Raw genomic sequence first — 18,732 nt, 5'->3', positions numbered from 1 at the left:
ACCCCCATTCCTTTTCCCTTGGTGGCCACTCCCAATCTTAGGAGGAAGTCAGCTCCTACCCCCAAGAGAAAACAAAAATTTGTGCTATGGCACCACCTTCTGGGAAGGGAAAAGAAGGTTCCCAGGTACCAACTTGAACTGTTAGAACCAAAGTAAACAGAACCTTGCCTAAATAGGGTGTTCCTTACTTCAAATGTGAGGACAGAGTCACTTTTAATCAAATACCATTAAAAATCATAGTAATACAGTACTACAAAAAGAAAATGACAATTTTCCAACAAATGAACCCAAAGACATGGAATACCACAATCTAACTGATAAAGAATTCAAAACAGCTGTTATGAAGAAATTTAATGAGCTACAAGAAAACTCAGAAAGGCAATACAATGACCTCAGAAATAAAATTAACAAACAGAAGGAATACTTTGCCAAAGACGCCAAAATTGTAAAAAAAGAACCAAACAAATTTTGGGCTTGAAGAACTCAATGAATGACATGAAGAATGCATTAGAATGCACTGGAAATAGAGCAGATCAGATGGAAGAGAGAATTAGCAAGTTGGAAGGCTGGAATAGAGAAATGCTTCAGATGGAAGAGGAGAGAGAACTAAGATTTAAAGGAAGTGAAGAAACACTACGAAAGCTAGCAAACTCCATTACAAAAGCCCATATATGAATAATGAATTTTCTAGAAGAAGAGAGGGAGAAAAGGACAGGCAGCATATTTAAAGAAATAATTCCTGAGAACTTCCAAAAGTTGGGGAAAGAACTGGATATACAAAGTCCATTAAGCTAACAGAACACCTTATTAACTCAACGCAAGATCTTCTCTAAGACACATTATATTAAAACTATTAAAAGTCAGTGATAAAATTAAAATTTTTAAAAATATTTATTTTTGAGAGAGACAGAGACAGAATGTGAATGGGTTAGGGTCAGAGAGAGAGGGAGACACAGAATTGGAAGCTGGCTCCAGGCTCCTCACTGTCAGCACAGAGCCTGATGTGGGGCTCGAACTCAAGAGCTGTGAGATCATAACCTGAGCTGAAGTCGGATGCTCGACTGAGCCACCCAGGTGCCCCCAATGATAAAATTTTAAAGGCAGATGGGGGGGGGGGGGGAATAGGAAGAAAAAAAAAAAAAAGACAGTAACCTACAAAGTAATCTCCAGCAGGCTATCAAACTTCTCAGATAAAAACTGCCAGCCAAGAATATTCCACCCAGAAAAGTTATGCTTCAGATATGAAGGAGAATTAAAAGCTTTCCCAGACAAACAAAAGCAGAGGGCGTTCACCACCACTAGACCTGCCTTACAAGAAGTGTTCAAATGAGATTTTCAAGTTGGAATGAAAAGACAGAAATACACAAAACTCTGATTAAGGTGTTAGTCAGAATTATAAAACTGTAACTATTTATAGTAGTATATTAACTCCCAATTATAGCATAAAGGTTAACATTAAAAATACCTATAATAAATAATAAAAATAAATACAGCTACTACAACTTGGTAACCAAATCACAGCATAAAAAGAGATCATCTGTGACATCAAAAATATAAAAGGAAAAAAGTAAAAGGACAGAATCTTCATAGGCAACTGAAGATAAATTGCCATCAGCAGAAAAAGGACTGTTTTATCTGTGAGATGTTTTATGTAAACCTCATGATAACCACAAAACAAAAATTTAGAAGAGAGACACAAAACACTAAATAAAAGAGTGGGAGACTGAACGAAAAGCACCATGGAAAACCACCAAGGTATAAAGGTAGGTAGAAACAGAAGGAAAAAGAACAATGGAGAGACAAGATAACCAGCAGGCAAAAGAGAAAATGGCAGTAATAAGTATCAACAATCACACTAAATGTATCAACATATCAACAATCACACTAAATGTAAATGTACTGACTCACCAAAAGGCATATAGTGGCAGTTGGATCTAAAAAAAACCCACAAAATACAAAAAACAAAAACCTCCTGCCCTACAGGAGATTCATCTCAGCTTAAAAAAAAAAAATTTAATATGAAATTGTCAAATTGGTTTCTATACAACACCCAGTGCTCATCCCAACAGGTGGCTTCCTCAATGCCCATCACCCACTTTCTGCTCCCTCCCACCCCCCATCAACCCTCAGTTTATTCTCAGTTTTTAAGAGTCTCCTATGGTTTGGCTCAAAATTAAAGGATGGAAGATGATATTCCAAGCAAACAGAATACAAAAGAAGGCAGCTATAGCCATACTTATATCAGACAAAATAGATTTAAAGCCAAAAAGGGTAATAAGAGACAAAGTCACTACATAATCACAAAGGGATCAAGAAAGTACATCAAGAAAATATAATAATTATATGTATGTATGGAGATTATATGTATGTAATACATCCCCAACATCCCCAACATCCCCACACACACACACATCCCCAACATCCAAGTACCAAATTATATTAAGCAAATAATAACAAATCTAAAAGAGAAATATACAATGTAATAATGTAGGGGACTTCAATACCTCACTATCAACAATGGATAGATTTTTCAGACAGAAAATGAAGAAGGAAACACTGGAATTAAACCACACTTTAGAACAAGGACTTGACAGACATCTACAGAACATCTTATCCCACAGAATATATTTTTCTCAGGTGCATTAGAATGGTCTCCAGGAGAGATATGATAGGCCACAAAACAAATTTTTGCAAGTTTAAGAAGACTGAAATCATATCAACTATCCTCCCTGACTACAATGGTATGAAAGTAGAAAGTTACAATGGGAGGAAACTGAGAAGATCTACAAATAATGTGGAAACTTAACAACCACTGGGTCAAAGAAGAAATCAAAAGGGGAAAAATTATCTTGAGACAATTGAAAATGAAAACACAATATATCAAATATTGTGGGATACAGCAAAAGCAGTTCTGAGAAGTTTATAGCAATAAATATGTATATACGAAATTAGAAAGGTCTTGAACAACCTAACTTTACACTTCAAGGAACTAGAAAAAGAAAAACACAAAAACAGCAAGCTCAAAGTTAGCAGAAGAAAGGACATATGGATCCAAGCAAAATAAATCAAATAGAGACCAGAAAAACAACAGAAGAGATCAACAAAACTAAGAGCTGGTTCTTTGAAAAGAGAAACAAAATTGACAAACCTTTAGCTAAACTCAGTAAAAAGAGAGAAGACTCAAAATTAGAAATAAAAGAGGAGATATTATACCTGATATTACAGACATACAGAGAATTATGAAAGACTGCTAGAACGTAGAAGAAATGGATACATTTCCAGAAACACACATCCTAGCAAGACGGAATCAGGAAGACTCAGAAAATGGGTAAAGAGATTGAATGAGTGTTAAAAAAAAAAAAAAAATCCCAAGAAAATTCCACCACCAGATGGCTTCAACTAGGGAATGCTACCAAACATTTAAAGAAGAATTACTACCAATCCTCCTCAAACTCTTCCAAAATATTGAGAATGAAGGAACATTTCCAAACTCATTCTATGAAGCCAGCCTTACATTGATAACAAAACCAGATAAGGATACCACAAGAAAATTATAGACCAATGTCCCTGATAAATGTAGATGCAAAAATTCTCAACAAAATATGAACAAATCAAATTCCAGAACACATTAAAAGGATTAGACACCATGACCAAGTGGAATTTACCCGAGATGCGAGGTTCAACAGATGCAAATTAATAAACGTAACACATCACATCAATAAAATGAAAGGTAAAAATCACACGATCAATTCAACAGACACAGAAAACTATTTAACAAAATACAACATCCCTTCAGAATAAAAACCCTTAACAGGTTGGCTACAGAAGGAACATACCTCAACAGGCCGTATATGACAAACCTATGGCTAAACATCATACTCAAGGGGGAAAAACTGAAAGTGTATCCTCTAAGGTTGGAAACAAGACAAGGATGCCCACTCTTACCATTTCTGTTCAATACAGTACCAGACGTCCTGGCCAGCGCAATCAGGCCAGATAAAGAAATAAATGGCATACAAACTAGAAAGAAAGTAAAACTGTCACTATTTGCTGATGATATGATCTTATTTATTGACAATCACAAGCAATCTGTCAAAAAGCTGTTGGAATTAATGATTTCAGTAGTGTCGGGACACCAACATACAGAAGTAAGTTGCATTCCTTTACACAAATAATGAAGCATCTGAAAAAGACAAAAAGAAAACTATCCCATTTGCAACAGCATCAAAAACAAAATACTTAGGAACAAATTTAATCAGGGAAGTGAAGGATCTATATACGATGAAAAGTACAAAACGTTGTACTGAGCTTTGCCGAAAGAAATTGAAGACACAAATGGAAAGCACCCCATGTTTATGAATCAGAAGAATAATGTTAAAATGGCCATACCACCCAAATCCATCTACAGAGTCAATGCAATCCCCATCAAAATATTAAAGGAATTCTTCACAGAAATAGAAGCAATAATCCTAAACTCTGTGTGCAACCACAGAAGACCCCAAATAGTCAAAAAATTAAAAATAGAACTACCATATGATCCAGCATTTCCACTTGTAGGCACATACCCACAGGAAATGAAAACAGGATTTCCATGAGATATATGCACTCCCATGTTTATCTCATTATTCCCAACAGCCATTATTGGAAACCACCCCAACGCCCATCAATGAATGAATGGATAAAAAAAGACACTGTACATATACACAGTAAAATATTATTTACCCATGAGAAAGGAGGATATCCTTCCATTTGCAACAACACAGATGGACCCTGAGCGCATTATGCTAAGCAAGTCAGAGAAAATAAGTACTATAGGATATCATTTATAGGTGGAATCTAAAAAACGTAAGCCTATGCAAAACAGAGCAAAGTGGTTACCAGGGATGGATGGGGGCAGAGGGACCTGGAGAGAGTGGTAAGATTGATGGTGTTTATTGGGTACAACTTGTAATGAGCAGCAAATTAGCCATTGAGATTTAAGGCACCATAATATGAATATAGACCATATTATTGTACTATAGTTGTGAATGTGGTAAATATTGCTACATCAGCAAGTATTTTACAACATACAAATGTATCAAAGTAACAGGACTGCACCCCTTACATTTACACAATGGTACATGTCAAATTTATTCAACTACAAAAAGTAAATAACAAAACAATAAAAAGGGATAAGGATAGAAACTGCCTGTGCCCGCCTCTTCTTCAGCTACAAGTTGTTATGTGGAGGGACGTACGGAGTGCAGGAGCCATCCCTCAGCCCTAAGGCTGCCTGAGGAACCCTGATTTGCGCAGGGAGGGAGGGGCAAGACAGAACCAACGTGGTTCCCTGGATGTCACAGAACCACTGAAGCAATCAACCCTGGAACTGTCTTCCCTGGCACTCCTTGTTACATGAAATAATACATTTTTATTATTGTTTAGGCCATTCCGAATGGTTTTTGTCCTCGCAAAAACATCCTGAATAAAAAAAACCCAAAACTATATTAAAACTGAACATTCACCAAAACTTCTGGGTTTGATTTACATGGAAGCCTTATGAAGCCAGAGAAGCCTTATGAAGCCTTAATCTGTTTTGTTCTCTGCAATATCACATCTATAACACGTGACCGGGAGCACAGCCAATACCCAATGAAATTTTTTGAATGAATGAACGTCACTTTTTCCTTTGAACCCTATTTATGTAGATTTGACCATTATTTTTCCCTCTGAAATCACCTCCCTTAAATCTACTAAGAATACATTAAGAACAATGTTAATATACATTTTTTAAAAATTACTGTACATATTATATAATACAGCAAGTGGAACAAGTATCAAGGAACTTCATTACTTTCAGATTTTTAATAACAGCCTCACAAAACTCCACCATCTGAAAAGTAAAATCTCCAAATGTAACTAGAGGTGTCGTGTCAAGCAGATTTTTGGCCACAATTAACTGTTATAGCTGATAATAATGGGTGTTATTCTTGAAACAATGGGCTTAGTCATAGTACTTACTCCAAGAAATATGTTTTTGGAAGAGTCGAATCCGGCTGCGAATATCCGTGCTGTGTAAGGTTCGCTCCTGTCGCAGACGATCCTGCAGGCAAACCTGGATATGGTGCTTTGTGTAATCTGGGCCTCATCGTTGTTCTGACTGCCCGAAATTGTGTCTGTAACAACGAAGTCGATAGGGCTTTCTGTTGATCTGCCCACCTAAATAAATCAAATGCACTCATGACTCATTTTGAAAAGTATGTCACCATATTTTGTTCACATGGAATGAGTGTTCAGGATCCTTTTAACGTTTATTATCTCTGCTCTGAGGGTAAGAATTTAATGAAAAAAAAATGTAGTTCTGTTCCTTTTCTTGTTTAAGTGAGATATTATAGTAACCGATCATCAGATTTTAAATATTAAGAGAAAAGCTAAATTTTTTATCTGGGAGAAAAACATGAAGTCTTGCCCCCCAACAGATTGTATTTCTTGGACCAGGTAAAAATCTTATTCTCATAGAGAATTATTCTCTCCCTCACCCCCTCTGTCCCTCTATTTCTAGCTGGAAAAAACCAAGATTTTAAAGAAAGCCAAGAAACAAAGGAACTGTTGCCCAGCCACAGGGATTGTTTTCCCTACGTAAATCCAGTGACTCATGGCATGGGGCAAGAATAGCCCTAACCCAGACATAGACTAAATGCCTGTTGCCATACTCTCTGTAAATGAGAATGATGTAAAGGGCTATACAAGTCAGCCCAAAGTTTGGGATGCAGTCAAGTGAAATATTTAAAAAGCTGGTCTTAACATTTCAATTTTGGATTAAAAAAAAAAAATCTCTCTTGGGAAAGTCTGAAAGAGTTGCCAATAATATTATGTTGACTTATTTTCCTTGGTAAATTTAAATGCTTCAGAAAGAATAGATTTCATTAGGAAGATCTTGCAGTTCTAGAAAAGGTTTTCATATTCAATAAATCCAAATAAGGGAGGCACTGCTCTGTCCTGGAAACTGGGAAGAGTTAAGTACTTGTTTACAAATAAAAAAATTCTCAAGGGGTGCCTGGGTGGCTCAGTTGGTTAAGTGTCTGACTTTGGCTCAGGTCATGATCTCACTGTTCGTGAGTTCAAGCCCCACACTGGGCTCTGTGCTGACCGCTCGGTGCCTGGAGCCTGCTTCAGATTCTGTGTCTCCCTTTTCTCTCTGCCTCTCCCCCACTCGTGCTCTCTCTCTCTCAAGAATAAACTTTAAAAAAAATTTTCAAAAATCCTCAAGACAAAATATTAAAATGTTCACGTAATGCTGTTCTATGCATCTCTTAACTAGTAAAAAGTGATAAATGTTCTATATATGCCAAAGAGACTTTCTAAATTAAAATCATTTATATGTAAATAAATCATTTCTCACTAAAATATGATATTAATGTTCTCTCCTAACACTAGTGACTTCGATTCAGAAGCTGACAAGGGGAGGGACACATGGAACTCCCAGATGTGTACACATAAGCCCCCCTAAAAGTCAATTTCCCAGGTATTTTTATCGTGATCTCAAAATTCTATCTAACACATAAGATGTATTTTTCATCCAAATGAATAAAAGTAAAAAAAAAAAATTATCTTGCATCATTTAGCTCTGTTGGCTTCCTGGAAAATTATTATTGTATTTCTTTTGTAAATCTCACACATTTTTATGCACAGACTATCTCTATTAAGCCAACAGACAGCATTCATCTATTTTCTGTCTCTCTCTCTCTTTTTTTTTTTTTTTACAACACTTAATTTCTTGTCCTAATGAAATGTGCCTGGCATAAACGAAACCTCTGGTTTCACTAAAACTCATCAACTTGAATAGATGCATATTGCCTGAATATATGCATTTCAGGTTTAGAAAATATATAACTTGTTTAAAATGCAACATAAAACCTAAATTAAGAGATATTATAAAACCTTACCATAGAATTCATCTTTCTAAAGTTGAGAGTCTTCCCTCTGCTAGATTCATTTAAAAGCTGGGTGTATAACTTAGAAGCTCTGATTCAGACTCCTCTCTTTCTTTGAGCCTTTTTTTTTTCTTTTTATAAAAGCTATTCTCTTAGCGACTTTCAAGGGTACAATACAGTATTATTAACTATAATCACCATGCTGTACACTCGATCCCCAGAACCTATTCATCTTACAGCTGGAAGTTTGTACTATGTGACCAACTTCTCTCTCTTTCCCCCACCCCCTCAGCCCCTGGTAACTACCATTCTAGTCTCTGCCTCCATGGTTTTGATTTTTTTTTTTTTTAGATTCCACATATAATTGATATCATACAGTATTTACCTTTGATCTATTTCACTTAAAAAATTTTTTTTAATTAGAAAAGTAACAAATAGTTATTGCAAAATATTCTACAAATACAGAAAAGTATAAACAAGAAAATAAAGGCTACTCTAAACTCAGGAATAAACTTGTACTGTCCAACGAATAACCTTGTCCAATGAAGCTGGGGAGTGAAATGGGGTGAGTTCTACAATTGCCTGGAGCTCTCACAAAGACACGGTCTCTGACATCGTTTCTGTTACCTCCATGAAGAGGGCAACGGCTCTTCAAGCTCTGTTGTAAGCTCGAAGCTAAAGCCATGCTCTAGTAGAATGTCACAGGCTTGTCACACACAAAGATTACACTCTTCCGTAAAGGCCACTGTGATTTCATCCCAATATATTAATGTCTTGATGAATTAACTGAAATGGACTGTAAAACATGACATTTCAACTGGAACATACCGTTACAATCAATTATTTCAAGTCATGATACTTATCTGACTGGTCATGTTTGATTTGTTTATCAATTCACTCCCACTTAAATCTAACCTATAAGGTGCCAGTAAAATTTTATACTTTCGGATACATGTTGCTTTTGCCAGGAAAAAAACCACAAAACTCTAAGCCACTTTCCTACTGAAAACTCACCCCGTGCGCAAAACTTGGAACCCATCCTTTTGAATACTGGATCAACTCTACGTTATCTTAAGGGGAGTCATGTAGACAAGCCAAGATGTTCCTGAATTTCACCTGATAATCATACAGTGCTGATACTCATAGAGTAACCACAGGGAGAATTTTACTGATACCACAGACATGGCATCGTTCAGCATTTTTTAAATTTTATATATTTTAGAAAGGTTTGGGTTTGCCTGGTTGTCAGTCGAAGTCAGTACAGGTAAGATGGCATTGAAGAACTTGGAAGGGCCTCCCTCACCTTTCCTGGACCAACGCTACCCATATCCCTGTATCTGTAACCTTATTTTCTGATGTCCCTCCTATGACAAGGATGGAATGTTGCTGCTTCTATCCAAGACCAATCTCTTTACTGATGTGGGCGTCTCCATATTCTTCCCAAGGATTTTGCTCCTGATATTGTCCCCTCTCTCTCCTGAATCTTCAATTTCTCTCTTTATACTAGATCTTGCCATCAGCTACCAAACACATCGTGAAGCTTCTCCAACTCTGTGACTCTGTGGGGGTAAAAGGACCAATTTTTTTTTTTAAACAGCAACTTGTCACTGATACTTTTTAAAAGTACAATAAAAATGAGTATTAGAAAAATGATCATCTGCTTGGGTGTTTCAGGTACTATAAAAGGTGCTATAATGGTTTCCAAAGTCCTCTCATGTCCTACTCCGCTCATTCTGTACCATTAACAGACCCTTGGATGCTCAGCTGAGCACACTTTGAGTAGCACTGTTCTAGATTAGTCTCTCTCATCTTTAAAAACACATTCCTTCCAGGGCACCTGGATGGCTCAGTTGGTTAAGCGTCCGACTTCAGCTCAGGTCAAGATCTCACAGTTTGTGGGTCCCAGTCCCGCATCGGGCTCTGTGCTGACAGGTTGGAGCCTGGAGCCTGCTTCGGATTCTGTGTCTCTGTCTCTCTCTCTGTCCCTCCCTCACTTGCATTCTCTCTCTTAAAAATAAATACACATTGGGGCGCCTGGGTGGCTCAGTCGGTTGGGCTTCCGACTTCAGCTCAGGTCACGATCTCGAGGTCCGTGAGTTTGAGCCCCGCGTCGGGCTCTGGGCTGATGGCTCGGAGCCTGGAGCCTGCTTCCGGTTCTGTGTCTCCCTCTCTCTCTCTGCCCCTCCCCCGTTCACGCTCTGTCTCTGTCTCAAAAATAAACAAACATTAAAATAAATAAATAAACATTAACAAAACTTAAAAAACAAAACACATTCGTTCCCCTGCAAGCAGCCTTTAACCTATGGCCCCATCTCTCCAGTTCAGTTAGAGGCAATACTTCTTGAAAAACCTGTCACTAGTTACCACCCTCCCATGTCCTGACTCCTCCCTCACTCAACTTCTCTCAACCCACCTGTGGAGTTCCTACCCCAGGGCAGTACTGATCACACTACTGCAGAGCTCAGCCAGCACATCCTGGCACATCTGTACCTGGTATTAGAATAATGCAGCCCGGGGTGCTTTGATAGCTCAGTTGGTTAAGCAGTCGATGCTTGGTTTCAGTTGAGGTCATGCTGTTGTGGTTCGTGAGACTGAGCCCCCCTGTGTTGGGCTCTGCACGGAGTGTGGAGCCTGCTTGGGATTCTCTCTCTCCCTCTGCCCCTCCCCGGCTCCCTCGAGTGCCCTTTCTCTCAAAATAAGTAAATAAAAAAAGAAAGAATAAGGAAACCCTACAGGCTAGTTGGTAAATCATCCCCTTCCCTTCTCTTTCTCTTCTCTCCCTAGGTAATCTCGTTAAATCCTACTATTAGCCAAAAAGTCCTGATCTTTACCAGAGCTTCAGACTATCATGCCCAATCTCCACTTCGGAATCTAATAAGCATCTCGAAATGTAACATGTTCTAAACAGAGCCTGGATTCTTCTTCAATCCCTAGATGCCCTGTCAAGGACTGGTATCCAACTTGCTCAAGCTGAAACTCAGTATCAAAATATTATCCTTGATTGTTTACCTTCCTTCGCAGCCACCTGTCAACACTGCCTCCAAACACAGCTTCCATCCTTTCATTTCTCCCACCTTAGTTCCAGTTACTGTCAGTTTTTACTAGGATTGCATTGCCTTAGTCTCCAAACTGGTCTCTGTTTTCACATGTCACCTCCATTCCTTTCGAGAGAGTATGTGAAGATATCTTTAAGAAGTATCAATTAGACTATACCCCTCTCTTGCTTAAAACTCAATTTTTTTACTTGGCCTTAAAGGCCCCACCTCTCCAAGCTCATCTCATTTCACTGTCCTCCTCCTTCACTCCGCTCCTGCTTGGGGCTTTGGCACCCCCCATTCCTCCCCCCTGGAATGCTTATTTGTGGTCCGTTTGCCTCCTCTAGGATGCAGCCTCCATGAGAGGGGAGCCCTGGCTGTCTTCAGTAACTACAGGAGTTATCTGATACATAGCAGGTGCTCAAGAAATGAAACTGATGAATGGAAGATTCTGACAGTCAGCTTGATCTCTGTGAGAGAGACACACAATGCTTTAAGAAATAACTCTCTCTCTCTCTTTTTTTTTTTTTTAAGAGAGAGAGCAAGCATGAGCATGTGAAAGCAGGAGAGGGGCAGAGGGAAAGACAGAATCTCAAGCAGGCTCCATACTCGGCACAGGGCCTGAAGCAGGACTCAACACAGGGCTCAATCACATGACCATGAGATCAGTACCTGAGCCAAAATCAAAAGTCGGACATTCAACCGTTGGAGGCACCAAGGCACCCCCAAAAATAACTATTTAAATAGCAAATATTCTTTGACTTTTCTCAACTAGATATATGCTACTTAAATATTGCCATCAAAAAGTACTATAGGGGTGCGTAGGTGGCTCAGTTGGTTAAGCATCCAACTTCAACACAGGTCATGATCTTGCAGTTTGTGGGTTTGAGCCCAGCATCGGGCTCTGTGCTGGCAGCTCAGAGCCTGCAGCCTGCTTTGGATTCTGTGTCTCCCTCTCTCTCATGCCCCTGTCATGCTCTACCTCTCTCAAAAATAAATATGCATTAAAAAAAAAAAAAGTACTATAAACCAACTAAATTAAACACCAACCAAACAAAAACCAAAAACATAAGGTATGGCAGCACCCAGGGTCCAAATTATGAAACAGAAATCTTGAGGCCTGGCTGATTTCCTTACCCTGATGGTCAATATGCATTTGGCATCATACTTCCCTTCAGGGACCCTGTAAGACATTTCATCACTTCCTTTGATTTCATTGATAAACATTTAAAAAAAAATATTTTGCTTTCTCAATAGCTACACTATTCCCTCTTTCATTTACTCCTATTCTAGAAAATTACTAAGAAACTGTTGCTATATTAACTCAGACTTTCTTACCCTTAACCCATCTCTTAAATTGAGATATAATTGATATTTTCTTCCTTAGGCAATAATATTTCCAAGTTCTGAGCCTACTGTCTGTTCCACAGTGGGAAAAGCAGCATAAGGCCCTTCCTTGGTTCAGTCTGATGTTCTGCTTTTAAATTCTCAATTAACTTAGAAATCATTTTATAGATAATGGCTACAATGAACAGCCCTCAGCACCAAGGTCCAGGCTTGAGAAACAGGAATGCTACAGTGCTTTTTGCTCAGTAACCTTTGTCAGTGGTGGGTTTGGGACATAAGAACTTGTAAAAGGAAGAAAAATTAAAACAAGCTTGATTGTTCAGGGCCTTCTGAGAATGCCTTAGTTTTACTCTGCAGAGAAATGACCTGATAGTAATCCTCCCACAGGTCTAGTTATTTTGCAAGTAGAATCAGATTATTTTAGTTAAAATGACAAATGTGTTATGTTTTCTTAGTAAATCTATAAATTCTTGTTGAATTACCACACTTTATTTAAAGAGGTACTATGTAGAGAACGTAGAACTCCAGAGACGTAAATCTTACTTCTGCCAGTAATGCCTTTTCTGCCCCTAGTAGCTAGTTACCTTTCCTCTCAAAGACCCAAATTTCTTCAGCTATGCAATTTAAGAGGTTAGTATAGTATAATTTGGTATTTCTCAGTGTAGTCTATGAACCTCTGTGGGTCCCTGAGACTTTTTTTCTTTTTCTTTTTTTTCTTTCTTAAATTTACATCCAAGTTAGTTAGCATATAAGCACAACAATGATTTCAGGAGTAGATTCCTTAGTGCCCCTTACCCATTTAGGCCATCCCCGCTCCCACAACCCCTCCAGTAACCCTCTGTTTGTTCTCCATATTTAAGAGCCCTGAGACCTTTTCTAAGGACCATGTCCATGAAGCCAAAAATCACTTTCATAATAATACAAACGTGCCATTTGCCTTTTCCACTGTGCTAACATTTATTCTGATGGTGCTCAGGCAATCAAGTGCTTTAGCAGGAATCAAGGCAGCGGCACCAAAGTGTACTAACAGCCACTGCATTCTTCATCGCCGTGCATGTGCAGTTAAAAATAATGTCAATTTCACTTAAGTGTGCTTCTGATGAAGTGGTAATAAATTACTCTCGTTAAATATTGAGGCTTTCAAATATTCCATGTGGTGGAATAGGAAGTATGCAAAAAGCACTTAGATGTTTACAACTGTATGGAGGTTCCTCAAAAAATTAAAAACAAAACTACCATGTGATTCAGCAATCCTGTTTCTGGGTATTTATTAAACAAAAACAAAACAAAAGAAAAACCAAAAGAACCTGAAATCAGGATCTCAAAGAGGTATCTGCTCCCCATGTTCACTGCAGCATTACTTACTGTAGCCAAGATCTAGATACAACCGAAAGGTCTGCAAAGGGTGAATGGATAAAGAAAATGTGGTATAAACATCCAATAGAATATTATTCAGTTTTACAAAAGAGGAAATCCTGCCACATGCACCAACATGCATAAACCTGGAGGATATTACAAATATTGCCCGATTCTGATTATGTGCAGTATCTACACAATCAATAGAAACAGAGCAGAATGATGGCTGCCAGGGACTGGGGGTGGAGGGAAATGGGAATCACTGTTCAATAGGTACAAAGTTTCAGTTCCACAAGATGAACGCATTCCAGAGATCTGCTGGATAACCCTGTGTCTATGGTAAAGGTACTGTATTGGGCACATATTTTGTCAAGACGATGGATCTCATGTTAAGATTCTCATGAATCTTTCGCTCATCTTGCATTTGCAGAGGTGAGGGGGAAAGTGAACAATGTGAGTGGAATGTGACTGTACAATAGTGAAGAACTATCTATGTCCCAACATGTCGCTAAAGAATAGTGATGGAATTACAGGTGCCATTGCAGTGATGTGTTGATTTGAAAGTGGTAAAAAATCGACAAACAAAAATCAAAGGAGTTTGTGACCACTAAACCAGCCCTGTAAGAAATTTTAAGGAGGACTCTCTGAAGGGAGAAAAGATGAAAAAAAAAAAAAAAAAAACACACACACACACACACACACACACCCCCCCCCAAAAGCAACAGAAGATTAGAAAGGACCAGAGAACACCACCAGAAACTCCAACTCCACAAGCATCATAATGGCAATAAATTCATATCTTTCAGTATTCACTCTAAACGTCAATGGACTCAATGCTCTAATCAAAAGACAGGGTAACAGAATGGGTAAGAAAATAAGATCCATCTATATGCTGTTTACAAGAGACCCACTTTAGACCTAAAGACATTTTCAGATTGAAAATAAGTGGATAGAGAACCATCTATCATGCTAATGGTCAACAAAAGAAAGCCAGAGTAGCCAAACTTATATCAGACAATCTAGACTTTAAAACAAAGACTGTATCAAGAGATGCAGAAGGGCATTTTATCATAATCAAGGGGTCTATCCACCAAGAAGACCTAACAATTGTAAATATTTATGTGCCAAGTGTGAGAGCACCCAAATATATAAAGCAATCAATCACAAACATAAAGAAACTCATTGATATTAATACCATAATAGTAGGAGACTTCAACACCCCGCTCACAGCAATGGACAGATCATCTAATCAAAAAATCAACACGGAAACAATGGCGTTGAATGACACACTGGACCAGATGGACTTAACAGATATATTCAGAGCATTTCATTCTAAACCAGCAGAATATACATTCTTCTCCAGTGCACATGGAACGTTCTCCAGAATAGACCATATACTGGGACACAAATCAGCCCTAAGTAAGTACAAAAAGATTGAGATCATACCGTGCATATTTTCAGACCACAACACTATGAAACTTGGAATCAACCACAAGAAAAAAATTTGGAAAGGTAACAAATACTTGGAGACTGAAGAACATCCTACTAACGAATGAATGGGCCAACCAAGCAGTTAAATAGGAAATTAAAAAGTATATGGAAGTCAATGAAAATGATAACACCACAACCCAAAACCTCTGGGACGCAGCAAAGGTGGTCATAAGAGGAAAGTATATAGCAATCCAGGCCTTCCTAAAGAAGGAAGAAAGATCTCAGATACACAACCTAACCTCACGCCTTAAGGAGCTGCAAAAAGAACAGCAAATAAAACCCCAAACCAGCAGAAGACAGGAAATAATAAAGATTAGACCTAAATAATAATAAATAATAATAATAATAAATAATAAATAATAATAAATTAATGCTATCAAAACCAAAAGAAAAACAGAACAGATCAATGAAACCAGAAGCTAGTTCTTTGGAAGAATTAACAAAATTGATAAACCACTAGCCAGTTTGATCAAGAAGAAAAAGGAAAGGACCCATATAAATAAAATCAAGAATGAAAGAGGAGAGATCACAACCAACACAAGAGAAATAAAAATAATAAGAGAATATTATGAGCAATTATATACCAATAAAATGGGTAATCTGGAAGAAATGGGCAAATTCCTAGAAACATATACACTACCAAAACTGAAACAGGAAGAAATAGATAATTGGAACAGACCTATAACCAGTAAGGAAATTGAATTAGTAATCAAAAATCTGCCAAAAAACAAGAACCCAGGGCCAGATGGCTTTCCAGGGGAATTCTACCAAACATTTAAGGAAGAGTTAACACCTATTCTCTTGAAACTGTTCCAAAAAATAGAAATGGAAGGAAAACTTCCAAACTCTTTCCATGAAGCCAGCATTACCTTGATTCCAAAACCAGACAGAGACCCCACTAAAAAGGAGAACTATAGACCAATTTCCCTGATGAACATGGATGCAAAAATCCTCAACAAGATACTAGCCAACCGGATCCAACAATACATTAAAAAAATATTCACCATGACCAAGTGGGATTCATACCTGGGATGCAGGGCTGGTTCAATATCTGCAAAACAATTAACATGATTCATCACATCAATAAAAGAAAGGACAAGAACCATATGATCCTCTCAACAGATGCAGAGAAAGCATTTGACAAAAATACAGCATCCTTTCTTGATAAAAACCCTCAAGAAAGTAGGGATAGAAGGAGCATACCTCGAGATCATAAAAGCCATATATGAACAATCCAATGCTAATATCATCCTCGATGGGGAAAAACTGAGAGTTTTCCCCCTAAGGTCAGGAACAAGACAGGGATGTCCACTGTCACCACTGTTATTCAACATAGTATTGGAAGTCTTAGCCTCTGCAATCAGACAACACAAAGAAATAAAATGCATCCAAATAGGCCAGGAGGTCAAACTTTCACTCTTCGCAGATGACATGATAGTCTATATGGAAAACCCAAAAGATTCCACCAAAAAACTGCTAGAATTGATTCATGAATTCAACAAAGTTGCAGGATATAAAATCAATGCACAGAAATCGGTTGCATTCCTATACACCAACAATGAGGCAATAGAAAGAGAAACCAAGGAAATCAATCCCATTTACAGTTGCACAAAAAAACCATAAAATACCTAGGAATAAATCTAACCAAAGAGGTGACTGCAAACTATAGAAAGCTTATGAAAGAATTTGAAGAAGACACAAAAAAAATGGAAAAAGATTCCATGCTCCTGGATAGGAAGAACAAATATTGTTAAAATGTCAATACCACCCAAGGCAATCTACATATTCAATGCAATCCCTATCAAAATAACACCAGCATTCTTCACAGAGCTAGAACAAATAATCCTAAAATTTGTATGGAACCTGAAAAGACCCCGAATAGCCAAAGCAATCTTGAAAAAGAAAACCAAAGCAGGAGGCATCACAATCCCAGACTTCAGGCTATACTACAAAGCTGTAATCATCAAGACAGTATGGTACTGGCACAAAAACAGACACTCAGATGAATGGAACAGAATAGAGAACCCAGAAATGGACCCGCAAACATATGGCCAACAAATCTTTGACACAGCAGGAAAGAATATCCAATGGAATAAAGACAGTCTCTTCAAGCAAATGGCATTGGGAAAACTGGACAGCAACATGAAGAAGAATGAACCTGGACCACTCTCTTACACCATACACAAAAATGAACTCAAAATGGATGAAAGACCTCAATGTAAGACAGGAAGCCATCAAAATCCTCGAGGAGAAAGCAGGCAAAAACCTCTTTGATCTCGCCTGCAACAACTTCTAACTCAACATGTCTCTGGAGGTAAGGGAAACAAAAGCAAAAATGAACTACTGGGACCTCATCAAAATAAAAAGTTTCTGCACAGCTAAAGAAACAATCAGCAAAACTAAAAGGCAACACACAGAATGGGAGAAGATTTTTGCAAATGACATGTCAGATAAAGGGTTAGTATCCAAGATCTATCAAGAACTTATCAAACTCAACACCCAAAAAACAAAGAATCCCGTGAAGAAATGGGCAAAAGACATGAATAGACACTTCTCCAAAGAAGACATCCAGATGGCTAATAGACACATGAAAAAATGCTCCACATCACTCATCATCAGGGAAATACAAATCAAAACCACAGTGAGATACCACCTTACACCTGTCAGAATGGCTAACATTAACAACTCAGGCAACAACAGATGTTGGTGAGTATGTGGAGAAAGAGGATCTCTTTTGCATTGTTGGTGGCCATGCAAGCTGGTGCAGCCACTCTGGAAAACAGTATGGAGATTCCTCAAAAAACTAAAAATAGAACTACCCTACAACCCAGCAATTGCACTACTAGGCATTTATCCAAGGGATACAGGTGTGCTGTTTCGAAGGGACACTATTGACAATAGCCAAGGTATGGAAAGAGCCCAAATGTCCATTGATGGATGAATGGATAAAAAAATGTGGTATATATATACAATCGAGTATTACTCGGCAATCAAAAAGAATGAAATCTTGTCATTTGCAACTACATGGATGGAACTAGAGGGTATTATGCTAAGTGAAATTTGTCAGAGAAAGAAAAATCATATGACTTCACTCATATGAGGACTTTAAGAGACAAAACAGATGAACATAAGTGAAGGGAAACAAAGATAATATAAAAACAGGGAGGGGGACAAAACAGAAGAGACTCATAAATATGGAGAACAAACTAAGGGTTGCTGGAGGGGTTGTGGGAGGGGGGATGGGCTAAATAGGTAAGGGGCATTAAGGAATCTACTCCTGAAATCATTGTTTGACTATATGCTAATTTGGATGTAAATTTTAAAAAATAAAAACAAAACAAACAAAAAAGAAACTGTACCACTGACCACTGTAAAATTTTCTTGATGCTTTTTTTTTTTTTTTTGGTATTGAGAATCTGTTCTCTAGGTAAGACATGTGTAAAAAACCCATGTAAGAAATCTTGTAAATAGAAGATTTATTTGGAAATCTTGGAATCTTGGAAAATAATTTTGGGAAGTATTAAAAAATTATTATGAAGTCCACTAAAATCATCAACAGGGAAGTGTAGGCATGCATTTATTTAGGAAGA

General features: G+C 37.9%; 1 protein-coding gene across 1 annotated transcript in view; it reads right to left on the bottom strand.

Moving 5' to 3' along the window:
- PELI2 (pellino E3 ubiquitin protein ligase family member 2) overlaps nt 1–18,732 on the bottom strand; it is a 199,863-nt gene that overhangs the window by 13,635 nt on the left and 167,496 nt on the right. Inside the window, exon 4 of the mRNA XM_040477230.1 lies at nt 6,001–6,198. Within this exon, the coding sequence (XP_040333164.1) occupies nt 6,001–6,198 (198 nt within the window). The remainder of the gene's footprint in view (nt 1–6,000; nt 6,199–18,732) is intronic.

Source organism: Herpailurus yagouaroundi, unplaced genomic scaffold, assembly GCF_014898765.1.
Source record: "Herpailurus yagouaroundi ecotype Mexico unplaced genomic scaffold, PumYag 141, whole genome shotgun sequence".
Taxonomy (NCBI): Eukaryota; Metazoa; Chordata; class Mammalia; order Carnivora; family Felidae; genus Herpailurus; species Herpailurus yagouaroundi.
Note: the sequence above shows the minus strand (reverse complement) of the source record. Positions and strands in the feature narration are given on the sequence as shown.